We start from the raw sequence: 27,713 nt of genomic DNA on the forward strand, positions 1-27,713 counted from the left end.
CTGCAGCACTGACAACCGGGTGACCTAGCTCCTGCCCCATGGCTTCTGCTGAGTTAACATTCCATGGTACCTGCATGTGCCTTAGGTACCTTGGGTATAGAAGCTGGCTTTGTAAACACTGTGCTTGATGGAGGTCCATGCCCATGTGGAGAGAGGGACCTTGGGAGAATTCCTAAGAGCTGAGTCAAGTTGCCCACTGGCCGTCCTCCTGCCTCAGTCCCTCAGTAGCCGGGATGATGGGCACTGCACTTAGCTGAGAGCTCGTTTCCCTGTGTCTGCTCTTGGTCTCCATTTTGGTAGTCAGGACGCTCTCCTCGGTGTCTTACTCAGGGCTAGCATACAGGTGGCCATGGCCTGTATAGGATCCCTGCTTTTCCTAAGAACTAGGGCCTGGAGGCCACTGAAAGGTGATATGCTGAAACTGTATTTGGTGGACAGAGATTCTGAGTCCTGTGATACAGTTCCTGGAGTGGAGTGTGTAAAGTCCTGGGAGAGCACGGTGCTCATCTGATGCCATTGCACCAGCCTTGCCTTAGGTGAGTGAGAGGGATGCCCAGGATGGCCCATCCTGTCCCTGTTTCTCCAGGAGCTGGCATGGTGGTAGACTGGGAGCAAGAGACTGGCCTGCTCATGAGCTCAGGAGACGTACGCATCGTCCGAATCTGGGATACTGACCGTGAGACGAAAGTGCAGGTAACACAGACGCCCTGCTTCATAGCACAGACGCCCGTGATCCCAGAGTAGACCTCGTCCCTGTCAAAGAGAACCAAGGCAAGCACAGTCGGTGACTGCTGCCCAGCTGTCTGTCTGCAGGGAGACAGACAGGAGATGGCATCTTGCTGGCAGGCGACAAGCTAATCTCCTTTGGCTGCACAGTGATTAAGCCCTTTGACCCTGCATTACAGCATAATTAAGCCTGTGCTGATCCAAATATTGTTTCTCTGTGCAGATTGGGGAATATCAGAAATCAGTCGGGTGAAATATCTTAAATGAGAACAGCTAATTGTTTGACCATCTGCATGCTTCCTTACCCTGTGGTGCTGGGCACAGAAGGCAGGGCTTCGTGTGTGCCGAATACCTCCCTGGGCTGCCACTGGGCTAGAACTCAGCCCCTCACTTAGACCATCTTTCATTTTCAAGATTGTTGATTTGTTTTTGTGACATAATATTACTATGTAGACCGGTCTGGCTCCAAATTTTTTCATTTTAATAGAGTGCATTGGTTTTGCCTCTGATACCAGGGCTTCTTTGCCAGAGTCCAGTTGCACCTATGTCCTTTGGATCCAAGGCAAAATCACAGCTACTGTAAGGACATCACGTAGGTAGCCGAGGGATTGCTGTATCCTGGTGTCAGAGAGCCACAGAGCAGAGCCTGTCCTCAGTGTTCTCCAGCCTGCCCTGCCAAAGTGGGGCCTCGACAGCTGTGGGCATCTCTGCAGAGCAAAGGGCAGAGGCCAGCAGGAATGATAAGAACTGGCATGATTTGAGGCCTGTCCTTCCATGGTCTCCTCAAGCCCCACGATGCCACCAAACAGTTGAAGTAAAACCCTGTCTTCCAGGGTCTCTGCTCATATGGGGAGATAGTGCCTGATTGTTCCTACTTCTGGAGGGCTGTGTGGGACCCTTGGGGTCCCTACAGGTGCAGTGCCTCTTTGGGTGTCATTACATCAGCTGCAAAGGAGGGAACGTGGCTCTTTCACAGCTCCCCACCCCCGCTCCCATGAGTTCCTCTTGGGCTCCCCCGTCTTTCCCTCTGAGGCGCATCCCCAGCTCCTGTTCCTTTTTGCTCCCATTCATCACCCCCTGCCCTTCTGCAGTGTTTACAGCACCAAGGGGAGCAGAGAAGCAGTTCCTCAGCTCTTCCCTGACTAATTAGGGGTTTGAAGAGAGCGCTAACAAGACTCTCTCCCTGCCAAAATGTGCTTCGTCTTTCTTTTCAGGAAAGGGGGATGTTGCTGGAACGTTTAATTGGCACTGAGAGCAAGGCATCCCCACAGTTCTTTTCCCAGCTGTGCCCAGGCCCGGGCTCACAGGCTCTGCTCTGGCCTGTAGACACTCCAGCTGATGGGCATGCCTGCTGCTGTGCAGCCCTGCTCCTCTGGCCTCTGCTAGCCTAATAGGGAGAGACCTGTTCTTAGCCTGAGGGAAGTGGGTGTGGCCAGCTGGAGGCCCCTCCTCCCTCCTCACCGCTCTTTCTGGGGCTTAGGACATTCCCACGGGTGCCGACAGCTGTGTGACAAGTCTGTCCTGTGACTCCCACCGCTCGCTCATTGTGGCTGGCCTGGGCGATGGCTCCATCCGGGTCTACGACAGGAGGATGGCACTCAGTGAATGGTAACCGCCACACCTCCCCTCTCCTCAGTGCTGCTCAAGCTCCTTCCAGACAGCAGAGGCCACCCCACTGCCAGCGAAGGGTCAGCAGTTCACAGTGGTGCTCTGACCACAGAGATGCTTCATGGGCCAGCCTTCGCCCTCCTCTGCCAGGCTTGTGGGTCCATTCTCCATCCTTGCCCGGCACCCAGTCATCTCGCAGCCCTGTGTCCTGCCTCCCAGAGAGACCTCCACACAAGCTGACCCCACAAAGACAGAGGAACAGTGTGGCCTTCTCACTAAGCTGCCATCTAAGGCAGGGCTAGTAGGCCTTCCTCAGCCCAAAATGGCGCCCAGACTTGAAGGCAGACTGGGGAATTGGAGGCTGGACAGATGAGGGGAGTGACCTAGTACAGCCTAGCTAGTGGCTCCAACCTGAGTTTCCTTCTGGGCTCTGCCCAGGGACAGGGACAGGGCCAGGGCCAGTTTACACCCACTTCTCCTAGCCCTCCCTGAGCAGTGCGGGAAGAGAGACTGGGCTGGGCCAGTCCTGACCGCACCTTCCTCCTCTAGCCGAGTCATGACTTACCGGGAGCACACAGCCTGGGTGGTCAAGGCCTACCTGCAGAAGCACCCTGAGGGCCACATCGTGAGTGTGAGGTAAGGAGCAGCAATGCAGAAGACATTTTCTGGGAAAACATTATTTTCCCTCCGTTTAAATATGTCCTTGATATTCAAACAGCTAGGGGCTGTGGCATTTCAGGGCAGTAATTGACTCTGCTCTGCAACTGGCCAGAAAGGTCAGTGTACAGAGCAAGAGGGTGTGCGTGTGTGTACGTGTGCACACACAAACACGCACCAGGAAGTCTGAGATGAGCTGAATAAGATGAGCAGGCAGGTGTGTCCCTCCGGCGTGCACAAGGGCAGCAGGTCAACACGCACCTGGCAACACGTCCCCAGCAGGCTGGCTGCCCCAGCAGACTGCCTTGTTGCCAGCCAGCCTCTGCACATAAATCCAGCCTGCCACTCAGTAAATACCGTGCTGAGAGCCGCGCATCTTTATCTGCCTGTTAAAGAGACAGCAAAGCGTGATTTACTGTCGCGAAGCCACATCCTTCAGAGTGATGCTCTTCCCCCTCTGTAGCATAAGCCTGGGTGGGGCAGCCTGGCCTCCCTGTGGGCCTGGGCATCCACCGGGCTCCACTTCATCAGCTCCAGCCTCTGTGGCACTCAGCTCCTGCCCTTGCTCGTAGCCTTTTCTCTGACCCTGCTGTGCCCTGCTTTGAGTGAGCACAGCAGCTATCTTTGGTGTCAGTCCTGGCCTTTTCCAGCTTAGGAGGGGGCAGCTTGATAGGAGCCCTGACTGCCATAGCCAGTGGGATAGCAGGATGGGGGGCTGTGAGCACCACCTGGGAGGCCCTTGATAGGGGCCCTGGGAGTCTACATGGCTTTGGCCTTACCAGCATGACACTTCACATGGCAAGCGCCACCCTCCCCGGGGCCCCAGGAGTGCACCTGGTCCCACAGCGAGCCTGACTGTGGCCTCCTTCGCAGTGTCAATGGAGACGTGCGCTTCTTTGACCCTCGGATGCCCGAGTCCGTGAACGTGATGCAGATCGTGAAGGGACTGACAGCCCTCGACATCCATCCCCAAGCAAACCTGATCGCCTGGTAGGTACCCTGCCTCCATGCAGCCCCTGCGTCTGAGCAGAGTACCCTGTCAGCACGCACAGCGCTTGGGCTCTGTCCTCACGGTGCCTTTGGAGGAGGACGACTTAGAGGTGTAACTGTGCTACCGTGAAATAAAAGCAGGGGCTCTCTCGGTACCTTCTCTAGCCGTGAGAGCAAACACCCGCCCTCAAGGCTTCTCTGGGGAAGCCTCTGTTACCTTACTGAGGGTAACAGAGGAGTAGCCTCTTCCTGCCTCAGGGTGACATACAGGTGGACCTCCTGGCCTGTGTCCCATTGCTGCAGCCCCCTGGCCTGTCTTCCTCCCACACCACAGGAAGACAGAGGCTAATGTTCTGACATCTCTCCCTCCACAGTGGCTCCATGAACCAGTTCACAGCCATCTACAACGGAAACGGGGAGCTGATCAACAACATCAAGTACTACGATGGGTTCATGGGCCAGCGAGTCGGGGCCATCAGCTGCTTGGCTTTCCACCCACACTGGGTCCGTACCTGGTGCCTTCACTCACGGGTTTCTGGGGAGGTGGGAGAGGAGTCAAGTGGTGGAGACCCTTCCCAGCTCAGGAATATAAAGAGCTGAGATAAGCCTGGGTTCTCCAGAAAACCATCGCCCTGACCCCTAGGAACCAAACTCAGTTCTTAATGCGCAGGTAAGAATAGACAGCGCAGAGGGAGACACAGCTGGTGTCCCTGGGCCCCTCTCCATAGCTGGAGTCACTCGTGTGGACTGTTAGGTTGGTTAGGGTTTTGCAGAGAGCGTTTCACTCTGCTGAAGTGCACAGCATCAGATTCCCAGAACTGTCCCAGTGGGGCGATCCTGAAAAGAAGCTGCAGGGAATTGTGGGTAGTATGCAAATTGCCTGTAATGGAATTTGGATGATACATCATCCTGCTAGAATCCGGCAGTTAATGGCCTTCATTCCTGTGCCTGTGTGGAGTTCAGAGGGTTACGGTAGTTTGTACCTCCCGGCTAGAGCTGGGCACAGCGTACAAGCAGCCTGCTCCCTTCCCCTCACCCCACACACTGTAGCTCCCATCGTAGCTGAGGCCTGGCTCATGCCCTGGCTCGTCTGCTCTCTCCGCAGCCTCACCTGGCAGTAGGAAGCAACGACTACTACATCTCTGTGTATTCGGTGGAGAAGCGTGTCAGATAGCGGCACCCGGGGCTCCCGCCAGGCTGCAGCCACCCTCTGCTGTACATAGTGAACCAAACCGCACTGCTTGGGTTGCAGTGCCCACCTACCTACCCGCCCTGCAAACCCTGGCCGACTGAGGAGGGAGCTCGCACTTCTTCCTGTCTGTCCTCACTGTAATGTACAAGTCCAGAGCAGGGGAGGGTTTGACGCTGCTTCCTGTCAAGAACCAGCACCCAGGCCCCAAGGACCTCAGGATGCGTCTCAGGGCATCGTGGTCCTTCTGTCCTGCTTCCTTCTGAGGTTTTACAAAGGATACATTGGTTTTTCCATGCAGTCAAAGCATTAGTCGCAGGACAGGTGGAGCCCTGTAGAAAAGCTGCATTGGGGCTCCTGAGAGCCATGCCCAGCCCCACTGTCCTCTCAGCAGTGTGGACAGGAACCCCTCAGAGTAGGCTGGGCAATGCTGGGAAATGGAAGAAAGTGACTGAGGGAGGAGAGGGGAGGCCTCTCCTGCTACCCAGTGTGGAAGTCTGAACCTGGCCCTCCTAGGGCACTGAGGCAGCCCAACACACCCACCTCATCACGGAGTACATTATGCTGGTGTGAGAAAGGGGCCCCCTCCTGCACAGCTAGCCTCCGAGGTCACAGGCAAGGGCTGTTGTGACTCTGCACAGATGAGGCAGATGTGTAGAATTAGCTGTTGCCTGCACCTGATGTGCTTCTCTCCTATAGGGCAGTAGCCGTGGCCACAGCCGCACAACCTCCCCACCCATGCCCAAGCTCATGTGGGTGCCCTGGTCTTCCTGTCTGTGCGCGCTTAGGGTGCACACATGTGCAGGCTCACAGTCTCCTCTGCAGGTGTCGTCCTGCTGACCCCACGCTCGTCACACACAGTCCAGAGGCTGCACTGGACCCCAGAGGCGTGTGAGCAGCAACAGCCCTGTCGATGGTGTGGCTAAGGTTGCGCGATGCAATCTGTGATGTGGAAGAGCTTCTCAGCAGTGTCCTGGTGTCAGCATGTGTCTTTGTGCACACACAAGTGAGGGCCATGGACATTGCAGCCCTGGGTGGAGCACAGCACTGCTGATGAGCTGCACACGAATGGGCACGGCACAGTAATGATGTTTTTAAAAGCATTTTCCGTTTTCCCTGGGAATCAGGATCTTTCAGAGGAGGACAAAGTGGCGTAATCAGTTCTGCCAATAGGAGTCCACTGTCCAGGCTGGAACAGTCAGGGCAGAGGCTGGGTCCCTGCGCTGTGCTCTGTTTTAGTCGAGAGCATCGTCCATGTGAAAGGACCTCTGCAGGCAGTGCTGGGCTGACCACAGGGCCAGGTGGGGCTGGACAACAGGACAGAAGGGGCTCCAGAGGAAGACAGCAGCCTGGAGTCGGGAAGGCCTTAGAACCACCCGACACAACCAGGAGCCCCCTGCCCAGTTCTGCAGAGCGCTCCAGTGGGGGACACGCCGGGACCTTCCAGCAGCTGAACTCCAAATGTGATCCAGCTCAGTCCCTGTCTAACTGGGGGTTCTGTCTTGGCAGCACGGGGCCTCCCTTCCCTGGTGGAGCTGCAGAGCTTGCATCTTGCCCAGGGGCTGGGCCTTTGCTGGTCTGATGGGAAAACTCAATCATGAAGCTAACCAAGGCTGGAGAGAGCACTGGCCTGGAGTTCATTGTCTCTACTCATTTCTCCAAAAGGAGAGCTGAAAGGACTGACCGGACATGGAGCTGCAGTGAAGCTCAAAGCAGTGACAAGCAGCAAAGTGTTAATAAAGAATAAAGCCGCGAGAAGAGACTGTGCCCCTGAGAGCCGAGGGTGGGAGGGGCTGGGCCCCTATGAGCCAAGAGTAGGAGGGGGCTGGGCCCCTATGAGCTGAGGGTAGGAGGGGGCTGGGCTCCCGTGAGCCAAGGGTGGGAGGGGCTGGGCCCCCAAAGAGCTGTGCAGTCATAGCTTCGCATTCCCCGGTCCCCTGGGGTGGGGTGGGAGTCTTGCCCAAGATGCTGTAAGTGAATGCCCCAGGACAGGGCCACTGCACTAGCCCTCCTGAGCCTGGGTAGAATAGAAGAGGTGGTGGTTGCCATGGATACCTTGCGGCATCGTGACTGGGATTTCTCTGCTAGCTCAGGCTTGTCATTAATAAGGTTGCCCGCATTTACACAGACCAGCTTCACATGTTCGTTCATTCCCATTTTTCTGTTAACATTGCTGCCTCTCTGGGTTAGACCAAGTAGTGCAGAGGGTGGGTAGGTGTCCTGGGGAAGAGAGGCCGCCGGCTGTGTGGTCCTGTGAGGGGCCAGCAGCAAACTAGCTATGGGTCCAGAGGCCCAGCGCTCCCCCAGGCCAGACATCCCAGCCCTCAAGCAAGTGTGGGGGCATAATCTGCCTACTGCACACTCCTGTGTCCCCATCCCCCAAAGATGGCCCATGGAGGCCAGAGGAATTGGCCTTCTGGATCATACTGATTTGATTACTGGTCTGGTCAGAACCCACGTATTTCCAGAAAGCAGACTGGCACCTCAGGTGCAAGGAGGATGACCTCAGAAGGCCAAGAGTGCATGGAGGAGGGGGGCAGGGCCCAAAGGACTGCTCTGTCTCTCCCAACCCGTATGTTGAGACCCTGATCCCTCCCTCACAGCACTTCACAGGCCATCAGTGACAGCTGTCCCTTTGGGAAGAGAACAGGACCCAGACCCACCTGGACGGCAATGTGCAGGCACAGGGAGACGTCCTGTCTCAGGAGGAGCAGTCTGGACACACCCAGGCTTGAGACTGCCCTCCTAAGACTGCTTACCCAGCCTTCCATCCACCCATGTCCTTTAGAAGTCGGGCAGTAATTGCAGGTGGTATGGTGCCCGGGAAGTGTCTGTGGATTTTGTGTGGAAGAGCCTTTGACATGATACAGCCAGCAGCATCCTGTGGTCCTGGCGCCAGCCAGAGCTGGGTCTGTGCTTCCTTGGCTAGGAGAAAGAACCTCTGTCCACAGCCGGCCTGCCATGGCCTCCCTGTCCAGTGGCCCTCAGACACCACTGTTCTGCGACCACCCGAACCCAGGACTCTGTGCCCCGACCTGCCTTGCTCCCTCCTTTACAAAGGAGCCTTACTCACCATCCCAATGCTGCCTGGCCCCCTTTTAGTGGCCACTATGTGACCTGGGCCTGCGACTAGACCCCACACTGGGAAGATGATGGTTCAATCCGTGAGTGCCCTGCACACTGTGACATCGCCACAAGAGTGGTGAGTTGGGCAAGAGCCATGAGAACATGTCACCTGTGTCCTGGCGTGAATCTAAGGGCCCTACACACTCTACCCACCCTCTTCTGAAGTTGTCCATGTTACCCATGACCTGTGGAGATAGGCCCTCCAAGGGTGACAGGAAAGTCTGCTCCATCCCAGCCCGCACCCCTCCCTCACATGGCAGGAGGCAGGACTATGGCAAACTCAAAGCAGACCAAGGCTCCACTGGAATTCCAGGGACCCATCCTCCAGAAATCTCTGAAGCTACCACGACAGCCCCTAAATATCCTCAAGCCTGGTGTACCTGCTGGGCCCAAGAGTCCAAAATCCCCTGGGGTTCAGCATTGTTGACAATCAAGTGCCCCTCATATGTAGCCAGGAAGGCTACCAACACCTGGACAAGCAGAACTGACAGATCTTACGGTTTTCCAGCCCTTCTCCAGTAGTGCCGGGCATCCAGCTCTCAAGAGGGAGTGTGCAGACGCCTTTACCCAGGAGGCAGGCTCAGGGTGACTGACCATAGAGACAGGATCTACAGTCTCAGACCTAAGGGGCTAGAACTCCCTGCAGAGCACTGAGGGTTCTGATGCCTGGTGGGGGCAGGGCAGAGAGAGGTGATTCTTAGGGTTTGCCTCACAGACTCATCCCTCTGCCTGCAGGCTGATCCCCAATCCTTTGCAGAAGAGTGTGAATAAGGAGGTATCACCAGCTGTCTCATCCACAGAGGGACAGCTGCTCAGCCTCAGGAAGCTGCTGCCCCGGGCTTCCTGCATCACAGTAGGGATGAGATAAAATCGACCCAGTCACTGTCAAAAGCCCACTGTGAGCTGGGGGGTAGTGGCAAAGAGGCCAGCCTGGTCTACAGAGTGAGTTTTAGGACAGCCAAGGTTACACAGAAAGACTGTTCATGAGTCAGGCTAACACCTGTGGATGGAGAAGAGGCCAGCTGCAGGCAGCAGCCCTGTCCTCACGGGAGACAAGGTGTCCCAGAGAGCTTACACTATCAGGGAAGGGTCTAAGTGGCTGCATACAGGACAGGAAGGCCCAGAGTAGTCCCGTGCTGTGGCATGAGCTGCAAAGGGAGAGGAGGTCTACGGGCAGGGATGGCCCTCTCCCCCAGTTTCCCAGTGATGCTTTTCTGTGACCCCAGCCATCTGCAGGTCCCACCCTGTGGCCTCTCGAGGAGGAGAATGGCGTCCCCTTCCCTATTCTGGCTCTGCAGAGGAAGAAGCCAGCCAGCGTCCGGAACCCACATTGTGTGTATTTGTTTTTCTATTTAATGAAAGTGGTTGGGAGGGGAGCGAGTGACACACCAACAAAGCAACCTGAAAAGAAGATTAAGAAGCCAGTTTCACTTACAACAATGAGATTTTCAGAAATGAAAAAGATAGGAGATTGGTATAAAGTTACAAAACATTCAAGAACCCCAAAGACTGGAGTAGATGGGAAGATGGCCCATATTCATGGATCATAAGAGCTAACATTGGCTGGGGAGGTGACTCGTGGGTAAGAGTGGTGTGCCCGCATCACGGGACCCCAAACAAGACCACCACAGAGCCAGTTTCTGATGCAAACACACTGGGGTTTATTGATTACAAGTTAGCCAACCCCTCACTCTGACACAGCGGGTGGGGGAAACACAGGACTGGGCCCTCAAGGTAAGGGGTTTTTAAAGGGAAAAACCACGGCCAAGGTGACACAAACTTTGGCCTTTTGGGATTGGGGAAAAGTATACAACTTTTTTTTTAAAGCTTTATTTATTATGTATACAGCATTCTGCCTGCATGTATGCCTGCACACCAAAGAGGGCACCAGATTTCATGACAGCTTTTGTGAGCCACCATGTGGTTGCTGGGAACTGAACTCAGGACCTCTGGAAGAGCAGCCAATGCTCTTAACCTCTGAGCTATCTCTCCAGCCCCCTAAAGTATACAACTTTTAATTGGTTGAGTTAAAGGGAAAATTTTAAAACAGCGGTCAATCAGATCCCTAAAGGATGTTCACAGCAAGCAGATGTAAACAGATGCTGTCTGGATACCCTGGTGAGTCACGGTAACCAGGGCAGGCACAGTTTCTTGGGAATGCTTATGACTTTGCTGGGCCACATTCACCCCCCTAGTTAGGTCCTGTCAAAATGGAGTTCTTTCTCAAAATGGAGTTGGTTCTACTCCTTCAAGAGCACCTACCAAGCTGGACATGGCACACATCAGTAGTCCCAGAATTCCTATGGTGAGATAGCAGAAACCAGAAACTCTCAGAAGCTCATGGGCCAGTGAGTAGTGAACAAGACACTGGGGCGGGTGTGTGTGAAGACCACACCTAAGGTTGTCCTCTGACTTTGGCTGTCACACGTCTGTACATGGAAGTGCACACGCTAGCCCACAAGTGATAAGAAAGTTTTCAATAGAACAATCACCCCACAGGGCTGGAGAGGGTTTAGCAGTAAGAACAATCACCCCACAGGGCTGGAGAGGTGTAGCAGTAAGAACAATCACCCCACAGGGCTGGAGAGGGTGTAGCAGTAAGAACAATCACCCCACAGGGCTGGAGAGGGTGTAGCAGTAAGAACACATTCTGCTCTTTCTCCTCAATCCCAGTTATGTGTCAGAAGGCTAACAGCTGCCTGTGGCAAGCTCCAGGGAGCCCTGTCTTCATTGCTTTCCCTTGTGTGCAGATATTGACACACATAATCAGAAATAAATCTTTGTAGAAGGTTCTTTTTCTTTCTCTGTAGCTCGGGAGCCTGTTCTGGAACTTGCTCTGTAGGCCTCAAACTCACAGAGATCCACCTGTCTCTGCCTCCTGAGTGCTGGGATTAAAGGTGTGCGCCGCCACCACCTGGCTTTAAAGGTTTTAAAAACAGAAAATCACCTTACATTGAAGAACTATCAAGGCCCCAAACAACTGGAACAAAAATGAAGAATTAGAAAATTATCAGTTCTCAATTGAATATTTGTTACAAAATTGCAGTATGCAAAACATGTTGCTGGAAAAAGTCAGAGTTACAGACCAGTGGACTAGGACAGGGACAAGACCGTTCAGCAGGTGACGAACAGTCTTCAGGCTGCGTGTGGTGGCTCAGGGACAAGACCGTTCAGTGGGTGACAAACAGTCTTCAGGCTGGGTGTGGTGGCTCATGTCACTCAACAGGATGAAGAAGGAGAAACCATAATTTTCAGGCCACCCTGGTCAGAGTGTGAGACCCTGTCTAAACAAAGATGACAGAACCCAGACAGGTTATCAATGCCCGTGATCCCTGGCTTCAGGAAGATTGTGAAGGTCAGCCAGGGGCGCCATAGTGTGCCTCTGTCAAACAACAAAAAACATAGAAGACAATATCCACAGAATTGAACAGGATATTTGTAAATCATGTCTCTGATATGGACTTACTAGCCAGGATACATTATAAAGACCTAATAACCCTATAAGTTAAAAAAAGAAACCAGTAGAGGACTTGTTTAGAAATCTCTCCACAGAACACAAGTGACTGGCCAGCACGGGAGAATGTCATGAGATGATGCAGCCAACCTGCTGGGAGGCCCCATCTCCTACCCGCCAACCTGCTTTTTTTTTTTTTTTTTTTTTCTTTTTGGTTTTTCGAGACAGGGTTTCTCTGTCGCTTTAGAGCCTGTCCTGGAACTAGCTTTTGTAGACCAGGCTGGCCTCACAGAGATCCATCTGCCTCTGCCTCCCAAGTACTGGGATTAAAGGCGTGCGCCACCACCACCTGGCTTCCAGGCTCAGCCTACTAAGGCTGGCACCAGACACTGAACCCACTCAGTATCCAGAATCATGAGAAACATGTTTATGGCTTTTATTAATGTTATTTGCTTATTATTTGTTTAGAGCATATGTGGGCTTGCGCATGTGTGGGCATACACATGCCATAGAGGTCAGAGGGCAAACTGTGGGAGTCTGTTCTCTCTCTCTACCATGTGGGGCCCAGGGATTCAGCTCAGGTTGTAAGGCTTGGCAGCAAGTGCCCTCACCCGCATGAGCCCTGTCGCCACACTGGGCCGTTAGTCTTTGTTACCCGTCTCACACGGGCAGCGTTAGGTTTGGTTGTTAGGGCTTTGGTTTGGTTTAGTTTTGGTATATGAGGCAGGATCTCACCATGTAGCCCAGTCTAACCTGAAGCTCTTAATCCTCCTGCCTTGCCCTTCTGAGTTCTGGGTTTACAGGTGTGACATCATACTTTATCCCCGTGAGATGCAGTTAGCCAGGGATGAACTGTGGCCCTTCCATGCCAGCCAAGATTTTCCCTTAAATGGCATCTGACCCACCAGGTGAGTGACCAAAGGCTGTCCTCCTCATATCCTGGCCCTCACAGCTACCAGAGCCCCAGTCAGGACCCGACCCCTCTGCCCAAGCCTGTTGTCCTGCCCTCCTCCACACTGACCCACACTGTCATGTCTGATGGCCACACTTCTGGAATCAGATCAGACACCACTTCCTCGGGGAAGCCTGTCCTGACTATCGGCCCCCAGATCCCTCCACCTTATCCCCATCACGCTGCCCCATGTCTCCCAAGCCAGAGCAGGGCCACCAAGGATGGGTGCCAGATGAACCCGTGAGTGAGCTGTTGGACAAACGCTTGAATGAGGGAGCGGGTGAGCACAGCGTGGAGGTTATGGCTGCACAGCGGCCATTCAGATGCCTGTCCTGCAGTGCCACCTTGTGGTCACCACAGGGGTTGCCACTGCCCAGGCCAACAGGTACAAAACATCCCGGGAGAAACAGGTTCCTGCCCTATTCCTCCACTATTCTCAATCCTTCAAAGATATGTGGGGGGAAAATATTGTTTTAAAAAAAAACTGTGTGCAATGGGGACTTTCCTTTGTTCCTCCGGGAGCTCCCCTCAGGCAGCCCTTCTTCCCCAGAGTTTCCTCTAGAAGGCCCAGCAAGGTATATCCAAGTGACCCCTCACTACTGGTGATGCAAACAGGTCTCTCCAGCACCAACCCTGAGCTGAGGTTTGCTGGCTTCTTACTGATTCCACAGTGTTCCTTGGCCTTGTCTCATAGTCTCTGCTCCCTGCGTCACTGCCTCCTTGGTCTGAGTTTCAGGGACCACTGGAAGCCTTGCACAGCCTTCCGGCGCCTCGGCCTGTAACTCACCGATGCCTGCCCGTGTTCTGCCGGTAGCTCACCAGTAGAAGCTGCATCTGACCCCTGAGTGCGTACGTCATCTTCAGTTGCAGCTCACACTTGGTGTTCCCTGGGCTCTGCTGACCGGAGCCGTGGGTCAGTGTGCACCCATGAGTGTCACACACCTAGGTGACTTGGTGACAGGGAATGACTTGTTTGAGGCCAGTGCCCCCTTCCTCCAAGCTTCACCGGTTAGCTGTAAACTTCTGGCTTCTCTGGACACTGCCGTTGGCTCGGGTGAGGGTAGGGCTCCCATGCTAGGGCAACCGTTCATGACTCATGGGTACATTGTTGTCCTCAACTGGGCCCTCCAGACAGCCCTTCTCTGGTAGTGTCAGTGGAGGCCTGAGAAGGTGAACTGCCCCTGGCTGTCTCCCTCCCACTTTGCAACCCTGGATGGAAGCTGCCGTGGAGAAGCCAAGGTAACAAGAAGAGCAGAATGGAGGATGAAAACGGTTCCTGTGCCTGCCGATCCTGCACCCTGTAGAGGTTGGGGTCATCTGGGCAGAAGGGGCCACCAAGTGACACCTCCTCTTGAAACCTTCCCTGATCACCGTCCCCATTGCATCTCAAACGGTCTGTGGGTGGCTCGGCACCTGTCAACCCCACCGCTACCCTGCGTGGCAAGGCTGGAAGCCATGAGGAAGAGCCACGTTAGACTCCTTATAACAAAGTCTCTGGAGACGGGAACCGTGAAGAAGACAGAGTCCCTGTCACTGTCTCATCCTTCAAGGCCACCGGGATTGCCAGAGACACTGCACAGGCCTGCTCGCACACGCTCTCCTATAGATCTACATCCTTTTGAACTCCCACCCATAACCCGCCTACATCCTGCCTGCAGCCAGCTTGCATCTCACCCCTCAGTGCATGTGTGATTTCCCCTGAGTTCATGTTCCCTGGGTCTGCAGACCTGCATCTGTGGCTTTGGTGTGCTCTCATGGCTGGTGTGGCAGCTGCTATGCCCTAAAATCTGGGACGGGACTCCTCAGCCTTCATCCCTCTGCCTCCGTCAGTGATTTTAAGGCACATGGTCCTCATCAGTAAATACCCTTCTGGGGAAATACCCAACAAGGATGCTTCAGTTGGCCCATTCCAATACCAGCCTCACACAGGATCCAACACTGGCTGCCCAAGGTAGCAAAGGTGCGCGCGCTCTCTCTCTCTCTCTCTCTCTCTCTCTCTCTCTCTCTCTCTCTCTCTCTCTCTCTCTCTCCTCTCTCCTGCAGTGTGTGTTGAGTCATTCCCCCCTACATGATGAGGGGCTGGAGAGATGGTTAAGACCATTGGCTCCTCTAACAGAGAGCCTACGTTCAGTTCCCAGCACCCAGGGGCAGCTCATAACCATCTCTAACACCAGTCCCAGATCTGTAGGCACCAGGCACACATATGACGCATCTACGCGCAAGCAGCACACCTCTGAACAAAAGCCTCATATTCTGAGCCCTGGCACCTCAGAATGTGTCTGTTTGAACTAGGACTGTTGCAGGTACAGTTAGGTTGAGGCGAGCCTTAATCCAGTGTGATGATGTCTTTATAAACAGGATTTGGACACAGACAGGGGGATGTGGTGTGAAGGTGGAGGCAGAGATTGGGTGACGTTCTGCCAGCCAAGCAGCCGAGGATCACAGTGTGCTGCTTCTGGAAGCCAGGGAAAGCCTGGTGTGGCCTCCCACGTGGCTGTCAGAGAGATTTGTCCCCTTTAGTCCTCTGACTTTCTCATGATCGTGGTGTTTCTGACCCTAGGACACCTGCTTCCCACCCTGCCCTGCCTGGCATTCAGTTACACCCTGGTCACTGCCTGGGATGGAGTCTTTCTGGAAAGCAGATTTGGGTGCCCGAGGAACAGCTCCGAGCAGCACCAGGGTGGAGATCAGAGGTGTGGGGCGGGATGCTGATGTCTGCCAGCACCGGGAAGATTGCATTTTTAGCATGACATACAAGGGGTTTTAAATTCTCAGTTCAAGGCAGAGTGAGAAAGCCAGGAAACACGTGGGATTGCTGAGAGAGAAAACCAGGCTTCCTGTGGCAGGGCTGCTGTGCCCGCAGATCGTAGGCAGGCTCTACCCTACAGGGTGCAGGATTACAAGGTAAATTGAATTCTCAGCCTCTGCAGGTCATCTGAGCAGAAAACCAGAAAGCACCCGGATGAAGAGACTAGAGGGGCTGTCGGTGACCTCTCTCCCAGAGCCCCCGTCATACCAGAAGCCCTTCGCCCATCTGCACAGCTCCCTTGCTTTCGGGCCACAGCTGTGGCAGGAACTCATTCCGGAGCTTGTCACCCTTGCCACCTCCAGACCTGCTGGAAGTGAGAGCTAGCTGGATTCTGTCATGTGCACGTGCGCGCGCACAGACACAGACACAGGGGGGGGGGGGCTTTGCTATCTGGCTGGATAATATTGGGGAGACAGACTCAGAGACCACACAAGCACAGTCATTGGCTCTCTGGGTTTATGCTGCTGCCCACACCCCAAGCCTTGAACTCCAGCATTGGCTTCCCTGTCTGTGAAAAGCCTAGGCGGTTTACTTGTCTATGGCTGTGCTATTGACTGTGCTGCAGTGAGCTGCGTCAGCTCCTTCATAACAGGAGCACACACACACACACACACACGCCCAGGCTGGGGTGCTCTGGGAGGAAGGTATTCTAAAGTCAGGCCTTCGGGAGGAAGCCGGTCTGCATTTGCTTCTCTCCCCAGGGCGCAGCTATGTTCGTGCTTTTTGCATCTTTCAAACAAAAGCCCGTCAGAAACTACACAGGGCAAGACAGGTTGATGTAGGCTCACAGTTTCGGGAGGTTGCACCTTGCCCTGCAGGCGGCACCGCAGAGCAGCTCTGGCCACAGCAGCAGGAGTGGGAGGCAGCAGCTGTGCACAGTGGGGTGGCCCAGGAACCAGAGGGAGACCAGAACCGTTGTCTTTCAAAGGCCTGTCACTAGTGAGTTACTTTTGCCAGCTAGGTGCCAGTGCCTTTAGGTTCCATAATCCACCTCCCCCATCACCGCCTGGTGCCAAGTAGGGAGTGAGTGTTCAAACACATGTGCTCCCCCCCGGGTCATTCATAGTCCCCTCGTGGTAATACACCTTTCAAAGAGGACAGAGATGCTTACCCGTGAGAAACCTCACAGACCAGAGATGAAGGTGGAAGATGGATCCCTGACTTCTCAGGAACCTAGGGTACCCAAGGCTGAGAAACCAGGCAGGGTGGGTACAGTTACCACAAAGGTTGCCAAGCCTAGAGCAGCAGCAGGGAGGACAAAGGGGACTGGGACAGTCTCCAGTCCGTGCAAATGTCTCAGAGCAGAGGATGAGCACCAAAAGAGGCCAGCCAGGGCCAACAAACCTGACACAAACCATCTCCTGTATTTTTGGTTGTGAGCCTAGCCTTTCACAGCTGAGCCATCTCTCCAGCCTGACACCAAATACCTCAATGACAGGCTGGGGAGATGGCCCCGGAGAGAAGCGTGTGTCCTGAGAGCTGGACTGCTTGAATTCAGATCCCCAAAACCACAATGAGGCATCTGTAAGCCCAGCACCCCAAAGGAGAGATGGGAAGCGGAAACAGAAGCTCACCAGAAGCCTGTGGGCCAGCAAACCTGGTGCATGTAATGAGCCAAAGATCCTGTCTCCAACAAGGTGAAGCCGGACCTGAGGGTGTCCCCTGACCTCTACGTGAACAGGGTGGCACCTGCAGACCTGTGCTGTGAACACACACATGCTTTAAAAAAAAAAAAAAAGTACCAAGCCAGGTGGTGGTGGCGGCGCACGCCTTTAATCCCAGCACCTGGGAGGCAGAGGCAGGCTGGCTTCTGTGAGTTCGAAGCCAGCCTGGTCTACAAGATGAGTCCTAGGACAGGCCTCAAACCTACAGAGAAACCCTGTCTCGAAAACAACAAACAAACAAAACAAAGTACTCCAGTGGAAAGCCAGCCAGGACAGCACAGGACAGACGGTGACAAGCTGTTATCCGTGTGTCCCTCTGCCTTCTCGAGGCACCTACAAGCACCACCACAGTTGTGGGTGACTGTGTAACAAAAGTGAGTGAAACAACAGCCATGGTTCCTTCTCTTCACCCTGCTGGATTTGAGCAGCGCTTGTCCAGTAAGGCCCATCTCTGCCCTGCTGGCCTTAGCTGAGGTGGAAAACCTGATCGGGGCTGGAACATTCCGCTGGCACGGCTCAGTGCCTTGAGCGTGATCTTGCTTACTTGTCTGTGGCTAGAATGAAATAGCTACCAGAGACACCGAAGAAAGGATCTGGTTCACGGTTTCGGAGACTTCACCCCGCAGTGCTTGACAGCGCTGATTCTGGGCCCAGAGTGAAGCAGAGCCTCGTGGTCGCAGGCGCCGTGGAAGAGGATGCTGGCACTGCGGCATCCTTCCTCCAGCTGAGCCTGACTTTTGAACGTTCCCACGGCCTCCCCAAAGGGCACAAACCATGACAAGTCCTGACCGGATTCTTTTCCAGGCTAGGCAGCCCCTTCTGTCTCTCTTGATGGCTAAGCTTCAGGAAGCAGCATTCAGAGGTACCAGAAAGGAACTTTCTGCATCTGTGACCTGGACTGAGCAGCATCGTGATGGCTCTAATCGCGGACTCATTGAGAGTATGGTTGCTTCTTTTCAGAAAGTCCCTTCTGAGTCAGCTTTGTGGGGATGTAGCTCGGCCCTGGAAAAACTCCGGTGAGTGCAGGCTTGGGCTCTGTCATCAGAGGGCGCTGGAACTGTGGGGAGGCCTGGAGAGGCGGGGCTTCCCTTTCTCTTGTTTGTGTGGGGCAGGGGGACAGTTCTTCATATGGCTTCCAAGTGCTCTGGATCACATTTAAAAAAAAAAAAAAGACAGAAACCACTAACCTTTAAGATGGGCTGGAGAGATGGCTCAGTGGTTAAGAGCATTGCCTGCTCTTCTAAAGGTCCTGAGTTCAATTCCCAGCAACCACATGGTGGCTCACAACCATCTGTAATGAGATCTGGTGCCCTCTTCTGGCTAGCTGTATACATTAAAAAAAAAAAAAAAAAAAAAAAAAAAAAAAAAAAAAAAAAAAAAAGACAGAAACCCAAGTGCTCTGGATCTGGAGCAAAACCCTCCTCCTCCAGCCCTGCAGACCCCGGTGGACTCTTCAGAGACCCCCACCCTGTGGGTGATTTCTTGCTGGCCCCTCTGCCGTCCTACCCCCAGCGATGCCTTCAGCTATCTGGTGGGAGCTCCTGGCCACGCATACCCTTTCTGAGTTTCGTGACTAGCCAGCACCTCTCCCCTCAAGTAATCCTACTTTCCTCCTTGCCAGGCTCCTCACCAAAGACAGCCACCGTCCTCCATCGAGTCTCCCCGGCCGGGGCAACTCGGCAACTTTCCGCGTCATTTTCTTGGCATTTGCTACTCCTGCCTTGAAGTTCTCGTGTGCCCTTTGGCTGAATGTCCAACAGCCCAGGGACCAGTACAGCTTCTGTCTCCTTCTAGGACTGGACAGTGTCATCACAGGAGCCGTCCTGGAGATGTGTTTTCCCCAATGGCTCACAGTATAATCTGGGCCTTGAATATGCCACCAAGCTCCTTGCCTATAGGAAGTGGGTGTTCCTGTCCATGGCATGTGGGCATTGCCTCGAAGGAAGCTGCTTAACATGGGCCTCTTAACATGACATGGGGTCCAAGTAACTGCCACATATCACCACGGTGCAGAGAAGATTCACAGCGCTCACCAGGGAGCTCAACTCCAAAGCCCTCAGCTCCCTGGGCCCCCTGAGGGGCGCATGTGCCTCTCGTGGCCACAGGACCAGCACTGTCGTATCAGAGCCTCTGATTTCGTGCACGCCACAGCCACACAATCACAAGACGAGCTGAACCTGATTGTGACCACAGGAATCCCTCCTAGAGAGCTGGGTCTGGACTGCAGTTCAGTGGTGGGTCACTTCCTGACACAGAGATCCCGGGTCCTGTCCCTGGCACCAGAGGGGGAAAGTTAGGACACTGATGGAAACACAGGAACCCTCTCCTGCCCGGCAGATTTGGGGGTGACCAAGGGAATTGGAGCATTATCTCAACTGAGGCTCCCTCCTTTCAGGTGATACAAGCGTGTGTCAAGTTGACATTAAACTAGCCACATCTTTAGCCCTAGCACTTGGGAGGCAGAGGCAGGTGGATTTCTGTGAGTTCAAGGCCATTCTGGTCTAGCGGCAAGTTCCAGGGCAACCAGAGCTACAAAGCAAAACCTTGTCTCAAAATAAATAAGTTAAGCCGGGCGGTGACGGGCACACCTTTAATCCCAGCACTCCGGAGGCAGAGGCAGGCAGATCTCTGTGAGTTCAAGGCCAACCTGGTCTAAGAGCTAGTTCCAGGACAGGAACCAAAAAGCTACGGAGAAACCCTGTCTTGAAAATCCAAATAAATAAATAAGTTTAAAAAAATGTACTCTTAGCTTGCAGGCTGTACAAAAAAGGGCGTCTCCAAGCCGATTTTGGCTCATAGGCCATAGCTGCTAAACCCTGGTTTCTACACGGCAAGAATTCAGACATTTTCAGCTCTGTGTTGGCAGAGACTCGGGAGGATGTGTGGAAGAGCTCCCAGAGTGTTAGACAGAGGAGGCTGAAGTAGAACCCTAGCCGGTCACACCCCTAGCTACACTGTGTGTTCAGCCAAGCACTGGGCACTGGAACCTTCTGTCCTGTTCCTCAGTTAGTGACTCTGGGCTGTCAGGACATCCTCGCGCAGTGTAGACAAGAATGGACAGAAAAGCTGGGCATGGAGGTGCGCCAAAGCCGACATCTGTACGTTCGCGGTTATCTGGGTCTGCATAGCAAGTTCCATCCAAAGCCACAGAGAAACCCTGTCTCGAAAAACCAAAAAAAAAAAAAAAAAAAAGCAAGTTCCAGGACAACTAGGACCATGTAGTGAGACCCCCATCTTAAAAATCTCCCACACCCCAGTGCGTGGTCTCCACGAGGCCTTGAGAACTGCACAAATGGGAAGCTCCAGGCTCCCAGAAAGGTCCGCCAGCACTGCCCTCTATAGGAATGTTGACCACAGGAGCAGGGGCCATTACGGAGATGTCACAGGGCCAGTGGGCCCACAGAACAGCGGAGACAAAGATGCAATAGCAGCCACCAAAGCCATCGGCTGAGCCCATAGAGGGCCTCTGAGGATGTACTCTGAGGAGCCATGGCATACAGGGCTCTTGGCTAGCTGAAGGGCCCCTGGGAGTGAAAAGCAAACAAAACCCCAGCCCCCTAGAAACTGCTTCTAAAGTGGCAGAAGGAGCTAGAATCCTAGGTGTCGCCAGAGCCCTAGGGCATCACCACAGACTTGGCCTCTCCTGCTGTTCTTTTCCAGGCAAAGCCAAGTCAAGACTGGGAAACTTTTCTGGGTGAACAATCACAAGAGCCTCGGCGGGGACATCAGAAAGGCCCCTCCAAACCTGTGCTTTTTTTCCTGAAGGAAGAACACATGAAATCCAGGAATCCCAAAGTGCTGCCGGAGGAGGGGGTAGGCACCAGGTTTACATAATCAGTGATGTGTGGAACCTGAGGCCAAGACTGAGCCCAGAGTTCAGGAAGGCACCTTGTACTGCTTCCTCCTGGCCAAGACGATAAATTCAGGCCAACAGTGCAGGCTTGGTGGCTTTAGGGGTGCAGAGCCCCAGGCTTGAGTGTCTTGGCACCCCAGTTAATTCAACAAGGGGCTACAGAGGGCAGATGGGATCAGAATTCCTGGGGTCACTGCGTCCATCCCAGCAGCAGGGCAGATTCATCGTTAGCCCAAGACCCCAGGGATGAAAGTAGGGACCCTGTGTTGTTTCCCGGACCCTGACCACAGCGGGAAGAGCAAGGGACAATGGTGACAGCGACGAGTGGCAGGTGCACGCCAGGGCACGGCCTCTTAGCAAGTCTTGTGGATCCAAAACCCTGGGTGCAGTGTCCGCAAAGTCAGCATTTTCTGTTCAGGGACCAGCAGTGGGGGGGGGGGGCGTCGGTTGGGCGTTTCCGAAGGTCGGGAAGCCTGGCTTAGGCGCACCCGTCAGAGGTGCTCTGAATTAATCAAAGATCCCATTTGATTATCTGAAAGGGCGAGGCAGGGCGTTCGCGACGCCCGGGGAAATCCAGCCAGGCGGTGCGCACGCTAAGGAGGAAGCTGCTTCGCGTTCTGCGGCGTGAGGCTCCACGCGGCCGCCGTAGGGCGGGCGGAGTACGGTGGCCGCGGGGCGGCGGCGACGGGCTCGGCCGGCCGGCGCGGGGGCCGCCATGGGCAACCTGTTTGGCCGCAAGAAGCAGAGCCGGGTCACCGAGCAGGACAGGGCCATCCTGGTGAGGGGCCGACGGCGGGCGGGGCGGGGAGTGGGGCTGGACCCCGCGGGGGAAACTGAGGCGGGCGGGGAGCGGAGCGGGTCCCGCTTCCGGTGCCATTGCGCGTCCAGCTGCGGACACACCTGGACCGGCCGAGCGGAGGCCAGGAAGGACCCGGATTGAGCGCAGATTCCCCGAGAGAAGGGGCCAGGAAGGAAGCTGCTGACAGCCTAAGTTGCTGAAAGTTCCGAGATGAAGCCCCCAAATAAAGAGCCCGTGGGCGTGGCTGTCACTAAAAGTCTCAGCGCGATGCTTACAGGAAAGGTCCCTCTGTGGCGTGCAGGAAGCCCCGGGGACACCCGCGTCCCAGGACGCCGTCCTCCAGTTCTAAGTAGAGCTGTCGCGGAGGTGGGTCCTGCGGTACCGCCAAGCACACATCTGCCACAGTCCAAGGTGCCAGGGACACAGGGCGGAGAGCCTAGCCCTAGCCGCCGCCGGACCTGCTTAGGTTGCTTGCTCCGCAGAGGCCCAGCCTGGCCTTGCTGCAGCTCCGCTGGTCTCCCCTCCAGGCGCTGGGACTCCTGGCGCTTTGTGCACAGCTGGCGGAAATAGCCAACCAACAAGAAAGAGCACAAGTAGCCTGGCCACATGGCCTCCGAATCTGAAGGGCGGGAACAGAGAGCTCTTTCCCCCATGCCCGCTGAGGGCCAGACCCTGTAGAGAACCCTGGGTGAAGGTGGGGGGGGGGGGGCTGGGAGCTGACCCCTCCCCCAGCTAGCAGAGTTTCCCAGCTAGCTTGGTCTCCCGGGTAACCTAGAGGGCATAGTGGATCTTAAAGGTGCCCGTTGCTTTCACTTACAACGTCTGCCCTCCTGCGTGTGAAATGTGCCCAGGGCCCCGTACCTGTTCGTCGTAACTCCCTCTGCAGTGACAGCATTTGGACACAAAATGGAAACGGCCTAAGTGGGGAGAACGGACCACTAGTTGAATAGTGGCCATTGACCTTTCAGGTGGATGGCAGTGGAGACAGGAAAGGAAACTAAGTGCACGACAAAAAACGGGAAGAGCCGCCGGGCGATGGTGGCGCACGCCTTTAATCCCAGCACTCGGGAGGCAGAGGCAGGTGGATCTCTGTGAGTTCGAGACCAGCTCTGGTCTACAGAGCTAGTTCCAGGACAGGCTCCAAAGCCACAGAGAAACCCTGTCTCGAAAAACCAAAAAAAAAAAAAAAAAAAAAGGGAAGAGTCATGTGTGGCAGCAGACTTTCAGTAGGCTGAGGCAGGGGGATTGGGCATGTAACTTCATGTTTTCGTATTAGAACCTTCCAGGGCCTGGTGGCCCCCTCAGTGACCCACAGAGCTTAGGCTGTGTCTGGAGCCAAGCCATGACTGACGAGGGTGAAGGCCGCCTTCTTGGTACAGTGGTCCTTGGCACGGTGTGAGTCCAGAGGTGTTTCTGAATATTGCTACATATCCTCTGGGTGGCAGAGCCACCGCTAGAGAGGATGGCCCGGATCTTCCTGAGCGTGCCGGGACCAGCAGCCTGGTGAGATCCTGATGGAAGGAGCACTGACCGGGCTGCATCCTTGCTGTTTCCCCAGCAACTGAAGCAGCAGAGAGACAAGCTGAGGCAGTACCAGAAGAGGGTCACACAGCAGCTGGAGAGGGAGCGGGCTCTGGCCAGGCAGCTGCTGCGGGACGGCAGGAAAGAGTAAGGGGCACTGCCTCGGGGCTAGCATGGTGGGAGAGGAGGCACGTCCCTGGAGCACAGCCAGAGCAGACGAGGTGGCTTCCCTTGCAGGCGGGCCAAGCTGCTGCTCAAGAAGAAGAGATACCGGGAGCAGCTGCTCGACAGGACAGAGAATCAGATCAGCAGCCTGGAAGCCATGGTAAGCCGGGGCCTTGCTAGGAACCAGAGCTCCTGGGGAACGGGATGGGGGTTGGGCTACCACAGGGCGGGATGTGGGGAGCAGGCCGTGCTGGTGGGGACCGCATGCGCGTCTCCTAGAGTTGGGGTAAGAACCCTGGTTTGCCCTGCTGGCTGGAGCCACTGAAAGGCCGTCTCATCCTTTGGAAGTGTCCAGTACTTTCTCAGTAAGTCCCAGCCGCCATAGCAGGGAACCAGGAAGGGTGGGACGGGACAGTCCTTCCAAGGCCAGAAGCCTGACACCCATGAGTCCAGAGCCCAGCGGGCTTCTGACCACTGACTGCCGCTTTCAGGTTCAGAGCATCGAGTTCACGCAGATCGAGATGAAGGTGATGGAGGGGCTTCAGGTGGGCAACGAGTGTCTGAATAAGATGCACCAGGTAGGTCCCGTGGGGCTCGGCAGGCAGGTGCAGCTGCAGGCAACTCAAGGAACGGGGGGTGGGGGGTGTGCCAGCTCAGGACCTGAGTCTAGCTGGACTGGGGTGTGCCAGTGCCTGACAGGGACCAGCGGGACCCGAGGGAGGGGTGGCACAGCACAACCTTTGAGCTGGGTTCCCTGGTGCTGTGTGGTGGGGAAGGCAGGGAATGGTGACCTCTCAGCTCAGGAAGCAGCATGGGTGTGGTGAGCGGGCTGGTTAGGGAGCCAAGGGCTCAGGGCCAGAGGTTGGGTTTACTGCCTCTCTGGGTGTCCGAGCAGGGTCTGGGGTACGCGTGCGTGCGTGCGTGCGTGCGTGCGTCAGGCCAACAGAGGTGCTGTATTGACTGCACACAGGGGAAGTCTGGTCACCACCCAGGAAGGATTTCCGGTTTTGACCTGTTTTACTTAGAGCTGTCAGGGTTGTTCCGGGTCTGGGAAGGTTTGGGCAGTACCTCTGAAGACAGGCCTGGCTCAAAGCCAAGGGCAGGCCTACTTCCCTGGCTTTGCTGGAGGAGAGGGGGTGAGGGCACGGCCTTTGCCAGGGCTGGCATTTGCCTTGAGCAGCTCTGGAACTCTTCATCCACAGGTGATGTCCATAGAGGAGGTGGAGCGGATCCTGGACGAGACCCAGGACGCCGTAGAGTACCAGCGGGTATGTTCTGCTGGGCACAGTCCAGCACCCCCCCCCCCATTGCCGGGTTGGCACACGTACAGCTAGCCACTGCTTCCCAGGGGGCCCCAGAACCCGCCAGGCCTGCTACCTCTCAATCCATCTCTTCCTTCCACAGCAAATTGATGAGCTGCTGGCCGGCAACTTCACCCAGGAGGACGAGGATGCCATCCTGGAGGAGCTGAATGCAATCACTCAGGTACAGGATCCGGGGATGTCTGCTCTTCTGGGGGACGGGGCACTATAGGCCTCCGCTTGGTGGTATGTCCAGCTATTACGTTTGAGCCCAGAGTCCTGGTTTCCTGGTTTCCTTCCCAAGGGGGTTTTCATTTGGGCTGAAACCAAGCTTCTTCCACCCTCGGTGCCGGCCGCTGGGGAGCCGTGGAGGGAGAACGGTTGGCAGAGGGGAACGCTCAGCCTGCCCTGCCCAGTCAGCCTGTGCTTTCCTCTTGGGCTTAGTGGAGCCTGTTCACCTCTGCACTCCAGGCCCCGAGGGTCTGCTGGGCTGCAGCTGTGTCTGACCCCGTGTTAAGGCCATGAGCTCTGTCGCTGCCCATCTTTACCTCGGTTGGCCACTTTGCTTTGGCTGCTTGCTAAGGTCATCTTGTCTCTCTAGAGCCACCTGCTGTCTGCATCCCCGGGGGACTGTCTAGGAAGTTACTCTTTGGGTCTGTAGGGCCAGGAGCCTTATGGGCTGCTGGGAAGACAGCCCACGAGATGACAGAGGCCACCATGGAGCAGCTCTCCACCACAGTCTTCCAGGGCTGGAGCCCCCTCAGTGCCTCCCATCAGAAGCACACAGCTTCCTAGCCCTGGGGATTCAGATAGCCTGGAGCCTCCTTCCTCCATGGTCTATGCAGTCCCTGCTTGTGAGCCAGTATATTCCTGGGAGTAGCTTCAGATCGCTGGGGGTCCTTGGCCCCTCCGCAGCGATCATCTGTAAAGACGCTGTAGATAGGAAGCCGACAGAGCAACAGGGCCAGGCCTTGGAGCAGCAGGCTCACAGCTGCACCCCCTTAGGGCAGCTAACAAGCAAATCACACACACACACACACACACACGCTCACACCTCTCCTCTGCTTCTTGCAGGAACAAATCGACTTACCAGAGGTTCCTTCGGAGCCCCTTCCTGACATAAATCCAGGTACCGTTGTGTTTTGTGTGTGTGTGTTGGTCAGAAGGAGTGTAACCGAGGTCTCCAAGGGACCCTACACAGTGGTCCTCTCACCTCGCCCAGCCGCAGCTCCCACAACCCAGTAAGAAAGTGAGCCTCTGACTGTGCCCCACCGATGGAGAGTGGGTCCCTGGCCTCGTGGGCTCTCATGGGCTCCAGACCAGCTCACAGAGACACGCCCACTCATTAGCCTTGGGAGAAGGCTTGTAACCGCTCAGGCCCTAGAGGGTTCCCGCAGTCATCTGGAACTCACAACCTTGGGCAGCGCTGCCCCTCCAGTGTCGTGGTCACCTGTCAGGAGCCTCCCCGCACTCTAGTCAGCGAATTAAGTGGAAACTCAAAGTCTTAGTAGCTCCACACGTCCCTCTGTGACCATGTGGCTTCTGGGAGCGCCGAGCCTCCTGAGGCCTCCTGGACAGGCTGTGCCTCTGACCTCATCCTCTGAGTTCGCTGTGCTTGCAAGTGCATCATGAACGGTTTCTTTCTCCACAGAAGCCCCTGCCAAGGCCAGATCCAGGCAGGCAGAGCTGGTGGCGGCCTCGTAACTGGGACTCTCCAGGGCCTCGCGGGGATTCTCTGAGGACTGGCCACAGAGCGTTCGGCTGCGTGTCAACCCTGAGAGCTCCCAGAAGGCCTGAAGGGCTGCGCTAGAGGCTGGAGCAGCAGCTTACATGGGCCCTGCGTCAGGGCCACAACGCACCTTCGCAGTTTAGTCTGGACGCACCATTGTCTTGCTCTCGTTCTGGATTAATGGACACTCAGAGCCCAGCCAGGCCCGGCTTCAGGCAGCTGTGGTTCCCACCGATACTCCTGGTGCTGTTCTCATGGCTGACCCAGTCGTGTGACCTGCGCTCTTCTGAGGAAGCACTTAAGACCTGGGGTCCCTATACTTCCAACTCATCTCTGCTGCTCACAAGAGCTGGTGGGGGGCTTCAGTTAAGGGGTTCTCCTTAGGGGTGCCTGGCCTCCTGCTATCCCTGTTTCCCTGCAGGCTAGCGGCAGAAACCCTAGGGGACTGGTGTTCTCCAAACATCTTGGGACATCTTCTTTGGCATTTGAGACTCGAGCCTCTTATGTTTGGGGGAGGTGGACCAGGGCCACCCTGCTGAATGGACAAATCTAGGAGCCTGACTTGAGGTCTTCACAGAAGACAGACCCTGCTCCGATGGGTGTGTACCTCCATGGCTTCCTGGACACAGCTGCCAGTCCCAAAGCCACCAATACCCAGGAGGTGTCGAGCTTGAAAGTGACTTCCAGGGTCCTGAGCTCATTTGACACTGGACAGTCCCTGGTCCTCGGGCCTCTGGGAACACAGGGCTACCAGGAAAGGGTATCTCTTCCTTAACCCAAAACAGGCCAGCTCCAGTATTAAAGCTGGCCTCTGCATGGTCTCCCGCCTCTTGGACTTGAGTCTGGTGTCCTGCTGTGGATCCCTGCATAGGAGCAGTTACGAGGGTAGATTGGAGCACAGCCCATGACCCAGCTGAAACAGCCCCAGCCACCTTACTAGGCAAAGCCAGGGCGGCAGGTGCACGGGGGGAGGGGGGGCTTTGGGCTCCTCCCTATGTAAGTCTGGGGCTGCTGAGTCCCAAGGGTAACCTCGGCCATGCCTAGCAGCTGTCTGTGAATGCAGAGGAGGGCAGGGTTCTGGCCACCTGTGCATGATGCATATCCCTACATGGGGCTGCTGGTTCCAACAGCCAGACCCCAGGCCTGAGACACCTTGTGACAGAGAGAGAC

General features: G+C 55.5%; 2 protein-coding genes across 8 annotated transcripts in view; both read left to right on the top strand.

Moving 5' to 3' along the window:
- Rptor (regulatory associated protein of MTOR complex 1) overlaps positions 1-6,928 on the top strand; it is a 283,595-nt gene extending 276,667 nt beyond the window's left edge. For all 5 annotated transcript variants that reach the window (XM_050140239.1, XM_050140240.1, XM_050140241.1 and 2 more), the window contains 6 exons: positions 587-693; positions 2,207-2,334; positions 2,884-2,970; positions 3,865-3,981; positions 4,356-4,485; positions 5,087-6,928. In XM_050140239.1, the coding sequence (XP_049996196.1) occupies positions 587-693; positions 2,207-2,334; positions 2,884-2,970; positions 3,865-3,981; positions 4,356-4,485; positions 5,087-5,155 (638 nt within the window). In that variant the 3' untranslated portion in view covers positions 5,156-6,928. The remainder of the gene's footprint in view (positions 1-586; positions 694-2,206; positions 2,335-2,883; positions 2,971-3,864; positions 3,982-4,355; positions 4,486-5,086) is intronic.
- Positions 6,929-21,517: 14,589 nt separating this feature from the next.
- Positions 21,518-27,378, top strand: Chmp6 (charged multivesicular body protein 6). 3 transcript variants are annotated; one of them, XM_050140487.1, is made up of 8 exons: positions 21,518-21,806; positions 23,386-23,495; positions 23,586-23,673; positions 24,005-24,091; positions 24,716-24,781; positions 24,918-24,998; positions 25,889-25,943; positions 26,466-27,378. In XM_050140487.1, the coding sequence occupies exons 1-8, from the start codon at positions 21,744-21,746 to the stop codon at positions 26,516-26,518; spliced, it is 603 nt and encodes a 200-aa protein (XP_049996444.1). In that variant the 5' UTR covers positions 21,518-21,743; the 3' UTR covers positions 26,519-27,378. The 3 variants fall into 3 exon arrangements, with proteins under 3 accessions (XP_049996444.1, XP_049996443.1, XP_049996442.1); XM_050140486.1 differs by lacking the exon at positions 21,518-21,806 and adding an exon at positions 21,850-22,193 and having other exon boundaries at positions 26,469-27,378; XM_050140485.1 differs by lacking the exon at positions 21,518-21,806 and adding an exon at positions 21,851-22,193.
- The last annotated feature ends 335 nt before the right edge of the window (positions 27,379-27,713 follow it).

This window comes from Alexandromys fortis, unplaced genomic scaffold, assembly GCF_014885135.2.
Source record: "Alexandromys fortis isolate MF-2015 unplaced genomic scaffold, M_Fortis_MF-2015_v1.1 scaffold_39, whole genome shotgun sequence".
Taxonomy (NCBI): domain Eukaryota; kingdom Metazoa; phylum Chordata; class Mammalia; order Rodentia; family Cricetidae; genus Alexandromys; species Alexandromys fortis.